The 14,297-nt window shown below is 51.5% G+C and overlaps 1 protein-coding gene across 9 annotated transcripts in view; it reads right to left on the reverse strand.

The window, feature by feature from the left end:
• Positions 1 to 680: 680 nt before the first annotated feature.
• Arhgef11 (Rho guanine nucleotide exchange factor 11) overlaps positions 681 to 14,297 on the reverse strand; it is a 125,405-nt gene continuing 111,788 nt past the window's right edge. For 8 of the 9 annotated variants that reach the window (XM_029474853.2, XM_029474857.2, XM_029474856.2 and 5 more), the window contains 19 exons: positions 13,331 to 13,510; positions 13,205 to 13,252; positions 12,839 to 13,026; positions 12,501 to 12,647; positions 11,798 to 11,877; positions 11,517 to 11,642; positions 10,937 to 11,054; positions 10,148 to 10,326; positions 9,540 to 9,615; positions 9,147 to 9,314; positions 8,300 to 8,390; positions 7,460 to 7,585; positions 6,919 to 6,980; positions 5,881 to 6,093; positions 5,248 to 5,604; positions 4,189 to 4,317; positions 3,169 to 3,395; positions 2,737 to 2,926; positions 681 to 1,668 (listed from right to left, as the gene is read on the reverse strand). In XM_029474853.2, the coding sequence (XP_029330713.1) occupies positions 1,610 to 1,668; positions 2,737 to 2,926; positions 3,169 to 3,395; positions 4,189 to 4,317; positions 5,248 to 5,604; positions 5,881 to 6,093; positions 6,919 to 6,980; positions 7,460 to 7,585; positions 8,300 to 8,390; positions 9,147 to 9,314; positions 9,540 to 9,615; positions 10,148 to 10,326; positions 10,937 to 11,054; positions 11,517 to 11,642; positions 11,798 to 11,877; positions 12,501 to 12,647; positions 12,839 to 13,026; positions 13,205 to 13,252; positions 13,331 to 13,510 (2,764 nt within the window). In that variant the 3' untranslated portion in view covers positions 681 to 1,609. The remainder of the gene's footprint in view (positions 1,669 to 2,736; positions 2,927 to 3,168; positions 3,396 to 4,188; positions 4,318 to 5,247; positions 5,605 to 5,880; positions 6,094 to 6,918; positions 6,981 to 7,459; positions 7,586 to 8,299; positions 8,391 to 9,146; positions 9,315 to 9,539; positions 9,616 to 10,147; positions 10,327 to 10,936; positions 11,055 to 11,516; positions 11,643 to 11,797; positions 11,878 to 12,500; positions 12,648 to 12,838; positions 13,027 to 13,204; positions 13,253 to 13,330; positions 13,511 to 14,297) is intronic. The other variant, XM_029474859.2, reaches the window with a different exon arrangement.

The raw sequence follows: 14,297 nt of genomic DNA on the forward strand, positions 1-14,297 counted from the left end.
TTTCAAGAGGCCAGGGCTCTGCTTTAAAGGATGAGGGCACTCTGGAGAGGGTACTGTATCCAACTTGCATAACAAAGGCCAAACCTTAGACACACGTACACACCGAAGGCAGGTCAGCAACTAGAAATCATGGACATCCAGAGCAGAGCTGCCTCTGCTGAGGATTCTGGAGAGCCCATGCCAACCTGCAGGGAATCTCCAACCAAGGTAAATCTCCCTCATCTTTAGCCCCTCTACCTACCAGAGCTCCAGCCCGGCTGGCAAGTGGCTCTGGGGATCTCTCTGACTGCTCTGAGTCTTAGTCACTGTGTTAAGGTGCACCATGGCTTTTCCAGTTATGTCCTAGGTCCTCTAAGGCATGGCTCAGCTGCCATGGCTCTTCCTGGTCTGTGGGAAGGAGGGCAGTGTGGTGACCCTCTTCATGCTTTGCATCTGAGAGTAGGTCACAGCAGCCCTGTTCCTTCGTGTGACGTAACCACAATGTCCTTTTCTGGGCCAGAGCCAGTTGTCCAACCTTTGCTGAGAAGGTCTACACACCGGCACTTTGGGAGGTGGAAAGACCTGGAAAGACAGGATGGCTGTGGCAGGGGCTCTCTTGTCTCCCTCTACCCATTTTTGACCGGTCACACCGGCAGCCTCACACCCTCTATCAGGCTAAGAATCATACAACCACAATGGAAGAATATTTAACTTTTCTTTAAAAAAATCTTAACCATGAAAGGAAGAAAATAAGAGTATACATTATTTTAACAGTAAAACAGTCATTTCCATATCTATATTTTATATATTATATATATTTATATATATGTATATATACACCTAGCACAGTGTGTATGTTCATTGTAGGGAGTGGCGTGAGGACGGGGTGATGAGCCAACAGTGCTGCGGCCCCTGGGGAAGGAAGGGCCCTGACTTAACTCAGGGACTCCAGCAATCCACTTCACATCTCTCTTGGGGGTCTGTGTTGAGATCCGTACCTGGTGTATTGTTTCTATGGGACAAGTGGGGAAGGGCTGGGTAAGACACTCCCTGCAGGGGCATTTCCTGACACTGAGAAGGCCTAGGCTTCAGAGGTGGGCGGGCCCTGGAGCTTGACAGCACTGGAATCTGGGAGACCTCCCTGCCATTGGGACATAACCAATCATGGCCCTGAGCGGGGCTGCTGCCTGGCTCTCTGTGACTGGTTGAACATGCCAGGGACAGAATAAAAGGCTAAGTTATTTACAATGGCAAAGATACACATACAATAGACATATTTATAGGAAACTAAAGGGCAAAGAGGAGAGCCAGGCATCTAGCTGTCTTGGGGCCTAGGAAGAAGAGGAGGAAGAAAGTGCATTTACACATAAGCCTCCTCAAGGGCACTGTGCACATAGCACACTCCACACTGGCTATGTGGGGTGGAGGCCTTTCTATTGTGGTCAGCATGCTTAGGAGACGAAAGCCACGGAGACTCGGTCTAACAGGAGGAAGAGACACTAAACTGGACTGTCTGGTGGGAACAGACCAGGCAACATGAGGGATTCCCAGGCCTCACAGCATCTTTCACGGGGCTCGGGTCTCCTAGTGTGGTGCTCTGGCTCAGGCCAGACTCTGGTTGTCTGGATGGCTATGGTCCTGGTGACGAAGCTGTGTCTGTGGCACTGTCTTCCAGGGGGGTGTCGGAGCCTGTGGGAAGATGGTGAGGGTGAGACGCTGGCTACATTTGAGAGGTTCTCTTTCATGTCCCTGGCTGATTCTTGAGTGCCAGTTGTGACAAAGCTTATATGTAACAGAATGTCTGGAAGCTAGACAACTTGTTGGAGTCGGTTCTCTCCTTCCATGTGAATCCTGGGGCTCGAACTCAGATGGTCAGGCTTGGTGAGCCATCTTGTCAGTCCAAGCCTTGTTTCCTGTGGGACTGCATGTCTTTCCAGGTGCCAAAACCAAGACAGGTTAGGCGTTGTAGCTTTGTGAATTCGGTCCTTGCCCTTATAACCCAGGTCTGAGCCACTAAGAACCTGCTGCAGAGGTAAGAGGGCTTTCCTGGTGCCTTACTTCCTCAAACCAACATAAATAGAGAGGGTTCTGGGGGCTGAGAGATGGCTCAGTGGCTAAGAATACTTTCTACTCTTCCAGAGGGCCCAGGTTCAATTCCCATCACCCACATGGCAGCTCACAGCCACCTATAACTCCAGTTTCAGTCCTCTTCGGGCATCCTTAGGTACTGCATGTATGTGGTATACAGACTTACATGCAGGCAAGAGGTTCTGTACTACTAGTCCCTATTTGGGGGGGGGGGGAGCCTCTGTGTAGCTTGCCTAAAAAGATCACTTTCTGGGGCTAGAGAAAGTTCAATGGATAATCAGAACACCTAGAAACAGGACACAGGAGAACAAGAAACTGGTGGGTGGGCTGGCCAGCCTGGTTCATCTAGCGGTGAACATAGATGCTGCCTCAGGGTGGAAGGCAAGAACGGACAACTGAAGTTGTTCTCTGACAGACACCCCCCCCCCCCCCCCCCGCGCCTGGAACTATATACCTCCAACTCACAGAAATTCAGCTGCCTCTGTTTCCTGGGTGTTGGGATTAAGGGCACAGCACTGTACCTGGCAAACATTTCTCTGTGAAGCTGAGGGAATGCGCTCGCTCTATCTCAGGGAAGAGTCATGCGAGCATGCCCCACTACCTGCTCACACTTACTCCTGGTTCACAGCATTCCCTCAGGCAGCACACGCAGGGGTTGGCTTCACTCACCTTCTTCAGGGTAGGACCTCTGCTCCTGATTGTTTTGGGAGTCAGAGGTCAGGGCTTCCTTGGCTGGAGGAGAGAGGGAGTAGTCTGTCCATCTGGCTGCCTCTGTGTGAAAACTTCCCACAGGAGTGGTTCCACCAGACGATTCTCCTCCAAGGGAGTTGAGCAGCTCTCTGTGGGCCAGCTCCATGTCCTACAAGAGTTGAAGGAGGTGTCTTCCCTGTGCTAAGGCTCAGAGGGTGCGGGAGGGTAGGCAGGGTAGCATAGGACTCCAGTTGAAGATAGATACTTCCTGAGTTGGGGGTGGAGCTTAATGGTGAAATGTTTGTCTAGCATGTGTGAGGCCCTCATCTCAAATTTCTATCCGTTTCCCTCTCGGGGAACTGTCCTGGGTACTGGATGGAAGGCTTCCTACCCCAAGGCCGCACCCCTCACCTTGAGTCTGTGAAGCTTGACGGTCAGCTGCTCGATGGTGTGGAAGATCACACCCATATCCCTGAGGACCAGGCTGGAACGCTGACCCCCAGTGACTCCCCTGTGTTGCGGAGGCTCTGTTGGCCATGCAGGGAGGCTGTGACACTGCGAGGGACTTGGGGGTGTCCCAGGAGGCTCAGTGCTAGAGTCCAGAGGTTCTGCTGGCATGCTGACATAGAAACAGTTCCCTGTCCCAATGGCAAGAGAAAGAAATCAGGAGACAAGCAGAGCTGCTTGATGAACCCTCCCATGCCCCCAGTGGACCCCATGACAGAAAAGGCCAAGGAGACATCTACAGACAGCCTAGTGTGTCCAGGGCCATGTGTGCTGCCTACCATTCTCCTAGAGGCCCTTTTCTCTTCCGATGGCAACTGTCCTCAGTGGCCGGCGGCCAGGGGAGGATGCTCAGTGATGGAGGGAAGGAAGGGAGGGAGGAAGGGGCAGGGTTTGAGGCCCCTCTGGAGAGCAGTAGGCAACAGTACTTTAAGTACCTCAGTTCACACCCTACTGATGCATGTCGACACTGCCCTACATGCCACCAGCTCCTAGAAGCATCACCTGATCAGGGGAGGTCAGAGATCACCAGCAGAAATGTGTAACGGGTCACTGGAGGCCCCACATGGAGAAACATGAAGGAACCTGCAAAGCCATGCAAACCTTTCCCACCACAGGGCTGGGGAAGCAGCTGCTTGGGATGGTGGGTAAGTGCACTGGAGTGAGGGCGCTGGCCACTTTCTTGCCTTCTTCCTCACCTAAGCATAGGCTGCTTAAGCTCTGAAATGGGCTCTACATGTCCCAGGGAGTGGCTGCTTAAAGCAGGAGGTCCAGGTCCTCCTGTCTGGGCTACTGTGACACTACTTCCCACCCATCTCCGACAGCTCAGGGAACACACACAGCTCTTGACAGCAAGGACCCAGTACTAGCTCATCGGACCCCTGCTCCCGCCTGGCCTGGCCTTGCCTCCAAGGAGAAGTTGATTACCCGTAGCCTGTGCTCCGCCTTCCACTTCAGATAGCTCAGATTCTGACTGGACACTCTCTGGGAGTGCAGGGGTAACATTGCTGCCCGCCACCTTGGCTGCACCGACACCACCACCAGGGAGTAGAGAGACTGAGAGACAAGGCAAGGGAAAAAGAGGGAGAGAAAGCATGAAGGGGAGGGAGAAACAAGTGGACGTGGCAGGGAGAACAGAGTAAAGGAAGCAAAGCACAAAGTGAGTATAAGATCGTGCATGGCTCTGTCCCAGGAGCTGCAGAGAACTTTCCACCAAGTCACCTTGGAAGATCGGAAGCAGGTCAGTTCCCAGAAGCCCAGGAGAGGCAGCCTTTGGCCAACAGAATGGGGCAATGTCACAAGGCACTGCTAGGGAGTCATTGCCAGACAGTCCTCTCAGCCTCCAGTGGCCCAGGCCTGGCTTCACTATTCTGGCCACACTCCTCAGGCAAGTCTTCCCGCCTCCCATAGTTCAAGCTGCAGGGTCTGCCACACCCTGCCCTCTGCCCTACTGGTCTATTCAAACCTAGTCACAGAGCTGCCCATAGTATCTCCAACTTCAGGCATCCTCTTTACCGCTCTGTGTACTTACTCCCAGACCACCCCTATTTCCAAAGTCTCCCCAGCTTTGCCTTAAGCCCCTCTGTGCTCAGCCACTGTCTGGAGTAATAGACTGTAGGATTTGCACTCATCGTTCTAAGCCTGAGTCTCTGGGGAAGAGTGACACTTTTTTTTTAAGGCAATCAGTGAAGAATAGCAAAAACCTTGTACTTGGAAGTTGATCTGTGCTTGGCTGAGGGAGGGAATGTCAGCTGTTACAGAAGGAAAATGAGGTATGATTTGAAAATTTGTCTAAGACACATAGACATTAAGTAGCAAGCAAGGACTTTGAACCTTACTTGTCTGACTTCATATCACTATCTTCTCCCAGGTCCCAATGTCAGTTTGCTCACTCAGTATCCAGGAGAAGGATGCAGCAAGTGTCTGTAACACTCACCTCTACCCCAGCAAAAGTCTGAGCACAGTGAACACACAGACATCGTTTACCTTTCCTTACAACTTTGTAACTTCCTGCTGGTTCTGAGCTTGAAGCCTCTTCAGCTGGATTCCTATCCAGCTCAGGAGAGTCCCAGATCCCAGAATTTCTGGTCCTTGGTGGCAAGTGTGCCAGAGAACAGAGAGCAACATCCTCGCCCTCTGGCTGGCTTCCCTCTGGCCTTGGAAATTGGGTGTTGTCACGTATAGCAGGAGCTTGCCCTGGGGATCCTGGGTCCCAGGGGTGAGAGGTGATGCTGACGACAGAAGGGGTGGGTGTAAGGTCATCCTCAGGCTCGCCAGCAGCCTGAGTCTTCACAGTGGGACCAGGCAGCAGGCTCCACAGGATCAGGTGCCGCAAGTTCTCCACTGTAGGAAAGACAGAGGCCTGCTCAGGGAAGGACTGCACAGAGGCTACTAAAGGAAAGCTCAGGGAGATGAGGAGTATCATTGCTCCTGCACCAACACAGTCTGCTGCAATCTGAGTGAGGATGGAGCTGGTGGGATCTGACGACTAGCTGGTGTTTCTACATCCAGCTTCCCTCAAGCATAGCTAGTAGGGATCTCTGAGCAGGTGAAGGTGAGATTCACACTGTCTATGTTACTGGGTCACAGGGCCAATGACAGTGTCTTTGAAGCACTCACCATCTTCCAGGGCAGCGTCAGCAAGTCCCTCCATGAGCAGAGGGCCTGTGAGGGCCAGAAGGACAGGGTCCCTTGTCCTGATGCCTCTGTTTTCTCCATCCAGGGAGGGGGGAGGGCAAGGCAGGGCCCTCAGCTCCTCTGCATCCTCGTCCTGCTCAGGCCCCTCTTGTGCTACCAGCTGCTTGTCTTGACCTCTCTGCTCGGTCCCGGGGCCTGTTTTGGATGAGTGTGTTAGGGCATGGCGGAGGAGATGTAAGAGGTGAGCTATGTCCGGCTGCAGACCCAGGGCTTGGGAGCACTTGCTGACAAGCTCTATGGGAATTCACGGAGCACCTCACGAAGCCGACTCCCGATACACACCACTAGACAAAGACTTGTGCCTGGGGGTGGAACCTATGGTCTTAGTGGAGGGACATAGGGCATAAAAGTAAACTAGGAAGTCAGGCATTTGTTAGAAGGTGCTGAGTATTATGGGAAAAAGACAAACTAGATCGGGGTCTGAGCATTAGAAGCTGGTTATACTGTAATTGACCCAAACAACAAAAATAACAACAGAGCAACTGAACGAAGCTATGAAGGACTCGTGAGACTCAGAGGAAAACAATCTAAGAGGGAGGAAATGAAAGGGTGACGTATGCAGGGAACATTTTTCTCCAAACTCAAGATCCTAATTTACCAAAACAAAAAAAATAAGGAAAACAAACAAAAAAAGCCCCAGACAAACCTCACAGGGAACTTCCTGCAAACATCCCATCCCAGAAATTACGTCTTAGTCCTAACTCCTGGAGCACCCTGCACTTCTTGCTCTCTGACAGCAATCTAGCTGAACCACGCAGGGCCTTGTCTGCTAACCCTGTTACTACAGGCGCAGTGGAGACGCTCAGGCTGTCTATCAGTCGCTTCCCCTAGACTCCCCTCTTGCTGTTCTCTTCAACTCATTTAGCACAGACCTCATACCTGTGGCCCGACACCTCAATCTGACCCTATCTACAAGAAACGGACTATCCTGGTCTCCCACAAGATGGAGAGAGGCCTTACCTTCAGATGGCTGCTTGGGTTCTCTCTCAGTGGGATACACTTCCGAGTCATTCATCTCTACCCTGAGGGAAGAAACCCACTCAAGGTTAGAGCAGGACCACTTGGTGGCAATTCTAGCTTTGCCAGCCTGGTCAGAGTGTCATGAATCCCAGCCAGGCCCCCTTATATCTTTCACAGGCAATGAAGGACAGGGTGTGAGGGGGAAGGTGCTGGGCCTCACCACCTGACTGGGCTGTGCAGAATGGCAATGCAGAAGATGAATGCTGGCCTCGCTTTTCTAGCTATACTCTATACCTCAACCCTACTTTAGAGGCAGTCTGCATTGTATCCATGAGAGGTGGTGGGGGAGAGCAGGGAGGACAGCAGGTAGACAACAGAGGCATGTTCCTCTCTTTGGCTCTCAGAGACACTGTTTCCCAGTGGCCTTTGCCTGGGGAGGCTGTCTACCCTAAGGTGAGAGGCCGAGGAGCATCAGGAAACAGGCAGGTTGGATTGGGGGTGGGGGGAGCAGCGGGGGGAACTGGAGGGCTCAGCACCACACCTGCTGGAGGTGGAGCCCTGGTAGGCTGGCTCCTGGGATCCTGGTGGTGAGGGATGGATGAGTACTGGGGCATCTCCAGGGTGCTTGGTGGCATTCTGCACAGCCTCTTCTAAGAGCTCCATCCATCTGTTACTCGGCACAAACACAGGACTAGTGGTGAAAACAAGGCCAGGCATACCTGTGTCCTCTGTGGACCCCACTGCCAAAAACCTTCAAAGCCCTTTCTAAACCCCATCTCAAGGAACCTATGCTAGGCAGGCCTCCACTTCTATCAACATTTCTCACTGGCTGTTCCCCTGGGTTTGTATGACTCATACATACCTACCAATTACTACATACTAACACTTTACTAAGCTATACTCTATGTACTAATATATTAGTATAATATATGCGATGCATATTTATATATTTATAATATATATATATAGTATATTTATATACTATGCACTAAGTTATAGTCTCTGTATATAGTTCCCCCTCAGATAACACCATGTACCTGAAAACCCCAAGGGGTTTTGACAGGTTGACTTAACCTGTCTTTGCCCACTGTGTCATGCCACCTCTGGCAGCCAATGTTGAGAACATGGGGTAGATAGACACCCTGGGAAGAGACAGGGCCTGAATCATACATGGACTTAGTATGCTCGTCCCAGAGTCTGGTTATGTTCTAGAGTGGTGGCCTCTGCTGCTCCGTGCTATGTTGCTTCCGACTTCTCTTCCTAGCCTTCCATCCAGGAGCTGCTCTGGGCTCAGCCCTGGTCTCACTGCTCAAATCCTTCTACACACTACTCTGGTTCCCAGGGGACTGACGTTACATGGGACCCCATGATCAATTCTCACATATTCTTGTCTGATGATGTCAATGCAACCAGCTCATAGATCTGGGGAGGGCCCAGCTCGGAGGTGCAGATGATGAAGAAGGCTCGTTTATCTGGGTAAAGAAAGAAAGCCAGAAAGTGTGCACTGGGCACGACAGACATGGTCCCTAACCTGAAGAAAACACTGAGATTGGCATGGGTCATCAGAATCAATTGTGATCCACCAACAAAAGATGTAGGCAATTTTGGGTCCCCCAGTGACATTTGTCAGGGCCATTCTTACTTCTCCCCTGCTTTGCTGGGGCTGATGTGTACACAGTGCTTAGGGTTTAGCAAATCTTCTCACGTCTACCCTATCCCTTTGAGCTGCTTGAGGTCAGGTGCCATAGATGAGGGTGGTCCCAGGGAGTGTGGGATCCTACCCTTTCTTGTCACATCATACTTTGCACTGTTATCTCAAACCCCTGGACTTGGCTCTGCGCTGTAGGTGTGCTTGCTTCTGAAACTGCTCTGTTCCAGGCACTCTGGCAACAAGACCTGTCCTGTTCCTTACATCTACTCCAATTCCTCTGAACCTTGCTTTGATATCCTCAGCCCCCGACAGTGCACCCATCCCATCCATCAGTGTCCTTCAACCCCGTTTCAGCTTGTGCATCTTCATCTTGGTCCATTATCCACCCCTTAGCCTGCCCATCTTGGACCAAATCTTCCTGCTTAGACTGGGTCAAGATAGGAACACAGGAGGAAACACAGGAGGACATGTCTTGTAAAGCCCCAGTATGGGCTTATATCACCCAGCACACAATGGATAGTGAACAGTGAATACACCACAGAGCCCCAGGCCTGCTGGCTCATCAACTCATGGGTACCTGTGGCCACAGAGCGGATGAGCACGGCATTGAGCTTCAGCACAGGGCTGAAGGTCTGCTTGCTGTCTGAGGAGCCCACAGCTGTCTTGCTGTGGCACTTGAGCAGCAGCCTCTCCTCTTGTCTCTGCAGCAGCACTACCAGGTCCTCAAGTAACAGCACCTGGAGGTCTAAGAATTAAGACAATCCCTGAGCTCGCTCACCCCTCATCAGCATCCGGGGCCCAGAGGCTTGATGCCCACGCCCAGGAGGAATACAGTAACTCCAGCTCTGTCTCAAGGAGTCCTACGCTGACATTCTAGTTGCACTGTGTATGCCTCCTCAGCTTCCCCCTGCCCTATCAGAGCGGCACACTTACCACAGGTCCCCTCCCACTTCCAGTCCCGGGCACATACCCAGGGTCTTGTCTTTGCTGATCCTCCAGGTCAGAGGCCCCTCGTGGATCATCTTCCTTGTCGTAAGATCCAGGCTCTGTTAGGGAGACACCACCACTCCATTCACTCAACAAGTGTTTAAGAAACCATGGTGCATGGACATTATGCTCAGGTGCTGGGAATGAGTGGGTAGGAAACAGCTGTTACCTTTGAGCTCTTGGGGATGGAGAGAAGTAAAGGGTGCTATGAAGCCCTGTGTGTGTCCTGTGATGCTCTGGGGGATATACCAACAGCTTTGACTTGGGTTTCCCAAGGAGACATGCTGCCTTTCCTGACCTCCTCTTCAGCTCCACTCCTTCTCTATGATCTCCACCGTTACCTCAAGTCCTCCCCAGTCCTGTTCTTCCAAGGCAGAGTTCCATCATCTAGTATGTACTTAGTGAGGCTGCCTGTTCTTGTCCAGCTAGGGATGAGTGACGTCAATAGGGTGTGTCTCCCAGGGCATGATGACAGGCAGTCCCTATCTCTTACTTCTAAGATTCACTGGACCCTGACTTGAATTCTGCTCCTAAGGGAGCCCAAGAAGGATGCACGTGAGGGGCTCTAGAGTTGCAGCCTCCACCTCCTACCTTGAACTCTGCTGCCAAGGGGTTGCTGGCCCGCTCTAGAGCAGTGGCATCCAGGCGTTTCTGGTACCCTTCTAAGCGGTGACGGTTCTCTGTCTGCTTCACTGCTTCATTCACAAACTTGAGAATCTCTCGGCATTGGTCCCGGGCACGGCAGAGCTTCTCATGCTCAGATGTGCCACCTACCAAATGGAGGATGTGTAGTGGTTGGTGCTTCTGCAATGGTTTATAAATCTAATTTACTATCAGTGTGTGTGGAGGTCAGAGGACAACTTGGTCTTCCCTTTCCCCTCTATTCATCTTGCTAGTCCCTGGTTATGGCATTTGTACACTACAGAGGCATCCAGCAGAGGTATGAATGGGTGCTAAAACTCAGCAAAGCCCTGGGAGGAACTCATATTTGACCTGATGGGCCAGCCTGTGGGTCCACACTTCCTGATTTGTATAAAGGCCCCACAAGCCATCTGTAGCCTTGTAGCATTTTGTATTTCTTTCTTTTTTTTTTTTTTTGGTTTTTCGAGACAGGGTTTCTCTGTGTAGCCCTGGCTGTCCTGGCACTCACTTTGTAGGCCAGGCTGGCCTCGAACTCAGAAATCCGCCTGCCTCTGCCTCCCGAGTGCTGGGATTAAAGGCGTGCACCACCACGCCCGGCTGCATTTTGTATTTCTAAACCACATTTATAATCATTCTGAGACTCAATGTACCAGGATGAGGAAGAAGACACTGAAGACCACAGGACTGTGACAAAACAAGGACCTTAGCGGCCACCAGCCCAGGCCCTCCCTGGCCTACCCTCTGTGTGCTTGATGATGTTCTCTAGCAGCAGTGGGTACTTAGTGAGCCGCTGCATCTCAGAGATGATCAGGTCACGAAGCTGCAGACGCCGGCACTGGGGGTGGCTCTCAGCTTCCTAAAGAGCAAGAAGCAGAGGAGGAAGAGGTGCCAACTGGTGGTTGGGAGCTGTCTTCAGGGCTCAGAGTTAAGATGGCTATGAAAATGTGACATAAGTCCTAATCCTACATGGGTCCCCTGGAAATGGTGGCAGTTTTCTCTTTCAACATTTAGGGAGGGGTTGACAGTCTAGGAAGAGATGGTCAAAACAGAAGGGCAGTATCATTCCAATTCTAGAGAAAAGTGCACACTAGTTCTAGTACGCAAAACAGGCTTTTGGTGTGCAATGCAGAGTAATTGTCAACCAAGGTCCTTCTGCCCTAGACTTAATGATTTAGTTTTGGTGCTGGGTGATGTGGTTAGGTGGGACACAGCTAGGTGCCTCAGTAGAGAAGGGATGAGGTTAGGGGCCAGAAGAGGTCAGAAGATCTCTGGTGAGCATGGTAGAGATGAGGGAGGGTCAAGACACTGCCCAGGATACCTGCATGAAGAGCTGGAATCGACTCTCCTTGCGTTGCTTAGTCCTGATTAGCTCCAGGGCTACTGACTGATAGGAACAGAATTGTGCAGCTACTTGCTGGAGCTCTTCTCGGGCAGGACCATCAAACTGAAGAGGCAGAATGGATATGGTCCAGGTATCACACTCCTGCTAGGAAGCAGCATTCCCTCCCTTTAACTACTCCCCCCCCCCCCCCCCCCCGTGAAATTCCTTAGTCTTAGTAGGTAAAGAGCTCTCTTCCTCCAGTCTCCTCACTGCCATACCCGAGCCAGCATGAGGTCACTGATGTCTCTGATAATGGGGCCCTCCTCCCGGAGCTTCTTCATGGCTTCACACCAGGAATCTGGGGAGACAGGATGCTAGGGTTGAGCTATACTGCTAGGTACCTTGTTACCAGGAGGAAAGGCATTTTGACAGGAGTCCATGGAGAAGGCTGGAAACCTTCATTTTGGGGGTTCTGGAGGATTAGTTTCAAGCTATCCATCAGCTTCTCCCAGCAGGAGTAGTAGGGTATGCTGGAGAGTCTCATGTCAACCTGACATACAAACTAGAGTCATCTGAAAGAGGGAACCTTAACTGAGAAAACACCTCCATAAGATCTGGCTATAGGACATCTCCCTAATTAGTGACTGATGGGGAAAGGCCCAGCTCACTGCAGGTGGTTCCATCCCTGGACCGGTGGTTCTGGGTTCTATAAGAAAGCAGGCTGAGCAAGCCATGGGGAGCAAGTCAGTAAGCAGCACCCTTCTATAGCCTCTACATCAGCTCCTGCCTCCAGGTTCCTGCCCTGTTTGTGTTCCTATGATGATAAACAGTCATATGGAAGAGCAAGACAAATTCTTTCCTCTGAAACTTGCTTTTAGATCATGGTGTTTCATCACAGCAGTAGAAACCCTATTTACTCAGGGGGATGAGGTGGGATGGGGTGGGTGGCACGAGGAGTCTGGAGAGACTCAGGCTCCTTACTGTGGATCTCTATGAGTTCAGGCAGATTAGGGAAGAGCCTCGCCAGCTCTTCCCGTGGCATTAGGTTCTCCTTCTTCATGCGCTGGTAGAAGATGAGGTCCAGGACTCGTAGCGTGCGGAGGTGGGATGCTTCTGTCACAAAGAGCTCTGAGCAGGGGTTGTGACAAGGAGAGGCAGGGGAAAAATAGATCAGCAAGTGTCTAGAGTCACTACCCGGCTCCCACACCATGCTACACCATGGGAAAGTAGAGTACTGATTTTTCTATTCTTGGGCTAAGATCAGAAGTGAGGTGACCTTGGGAATGAGTGGAGATGAGGGGGACAAGGCAGGTTCTCACCATTGATGACCTCTTGCCGGTCAATTTCCCTCTGTGTCAAGTTTGCCACTACATCCTTGCCTACTGTATGCTGCCAGTTTTGGACTTCTGGTTCTGGCTCCAGGTCAGACAGTTGGCCCAGATCATCCTCAAGGAGGTGGGGAAGGATGACATCTGTACAGAACCCCAGATTGGGGGACTCAATGCTCCTGTGGAAAATGGAGAGGTCGCCTTCACTTGTAGGTAACTTACACTCAAGACTGTCCATTACTCTCTCAGGCCCATGGGGAATGACCATATATGGCCAGCTCTAGATGTGGGAAGGTGGCTAAACACAGGTGTGCCACAGAGATATCAAACAGAAGCACTACAGTGTTTACCACTCACCTGCGGCCCATTTTGGGGGTGAAGGGAGGGGTTGGGTTCTCAAGAGACCTGAGGAGAAAATGCCAACTCTTAATACACTGTTATTACACTAAATAGCAATGGGTGTAGTCACTGGACGCTACGCACCTGGTGGAGAGGCTGGAGGCAGAGGATGAGGCTGACTGATGAAGGCGAGTAGCCTCAGCAGCAGCATCCATGTCAACATCACTTCGAGACCGGGGCACATTCTCTGCCTTCCGGGATCGCTTCATCTCCTCCCGGCCCTTGAGGCTCTCAGAGCGGCCAAGGCGAATCTCTGAGCGTGAACTGTCAGAGAGGGACAGAAAACTTTGAGATTTGACAGTGTGCCTAGCTTTTACTTGTTACCCCACTTCAAGGGCACCTCAATACCAGAGGCCCAAACATGAGGGTCCAGAAGCTGCTCTACAGATACTTTGCTCTCCCCAGTGAACTTATTGAATAGTTTCCTCTCTTTACCTTGAGCTCTCAGAAAGGTGAAGTCAGAGGCTAAGAGAATCAGCTTTGTGGTGTGCCATGATGTCTTAGATGATGGTTCATCAGGAACCACACGGTTCATCCAACCCCACTGCCCAGGAGGCCATCCCATGGCCAGTACACCTGCCTGTTGTGGACCAGCTGTCTCTTCGCTGACTCTAAGGTGGATCTTTCCTTGACAAGATCCTTTTTTTTAAGGGAGATATAGTAACGGCTCTCATATCTTGGGGCTCCATAATTTCCAGGCTATCTGTCAGAAGATGTTACCTGCTGCACTATTCTCACCCTCTAGCTGTGATGTAGATTTCTTCTTTTCCTACTGACAGCACCCTTCCTAAGCTCCAATTTCCATTCCAAGGAGGAATGGCTGGAGAGAACGCTTCCAGGGTCTGGTTATAGACAGACAGAGATTCAACCCTGGCTGTCCGGGGGGCTTGGTGAGAGGCGGACAGCTGAGAACGGCTTTCTGTTGAGTCCTGCAGTGTATCAGGCTCACCACAGCTGGCACCTCTGACCCTCAGATGCCCCTGGATGCCTCAGGCCTGCTGGGCTGGTCCTTTGTTGACATTATTACCATTATTACTAATCTACATCCTGT

Source organism: Mus caroli, unplaced genomic scaffold, assembly GCF_978045245.1.
Source record: "Mus caroli unplaced genomic scaffold, Mus_caroli_1 scaffold_3, whole genome shotgun sequence".
Taxonomy (NCBI): domain Eukaryota; kingdom Metazoa; phylum Chordata; class Mammalia; order Rodentia; family Muridae; genus Mus; species Mus caroli.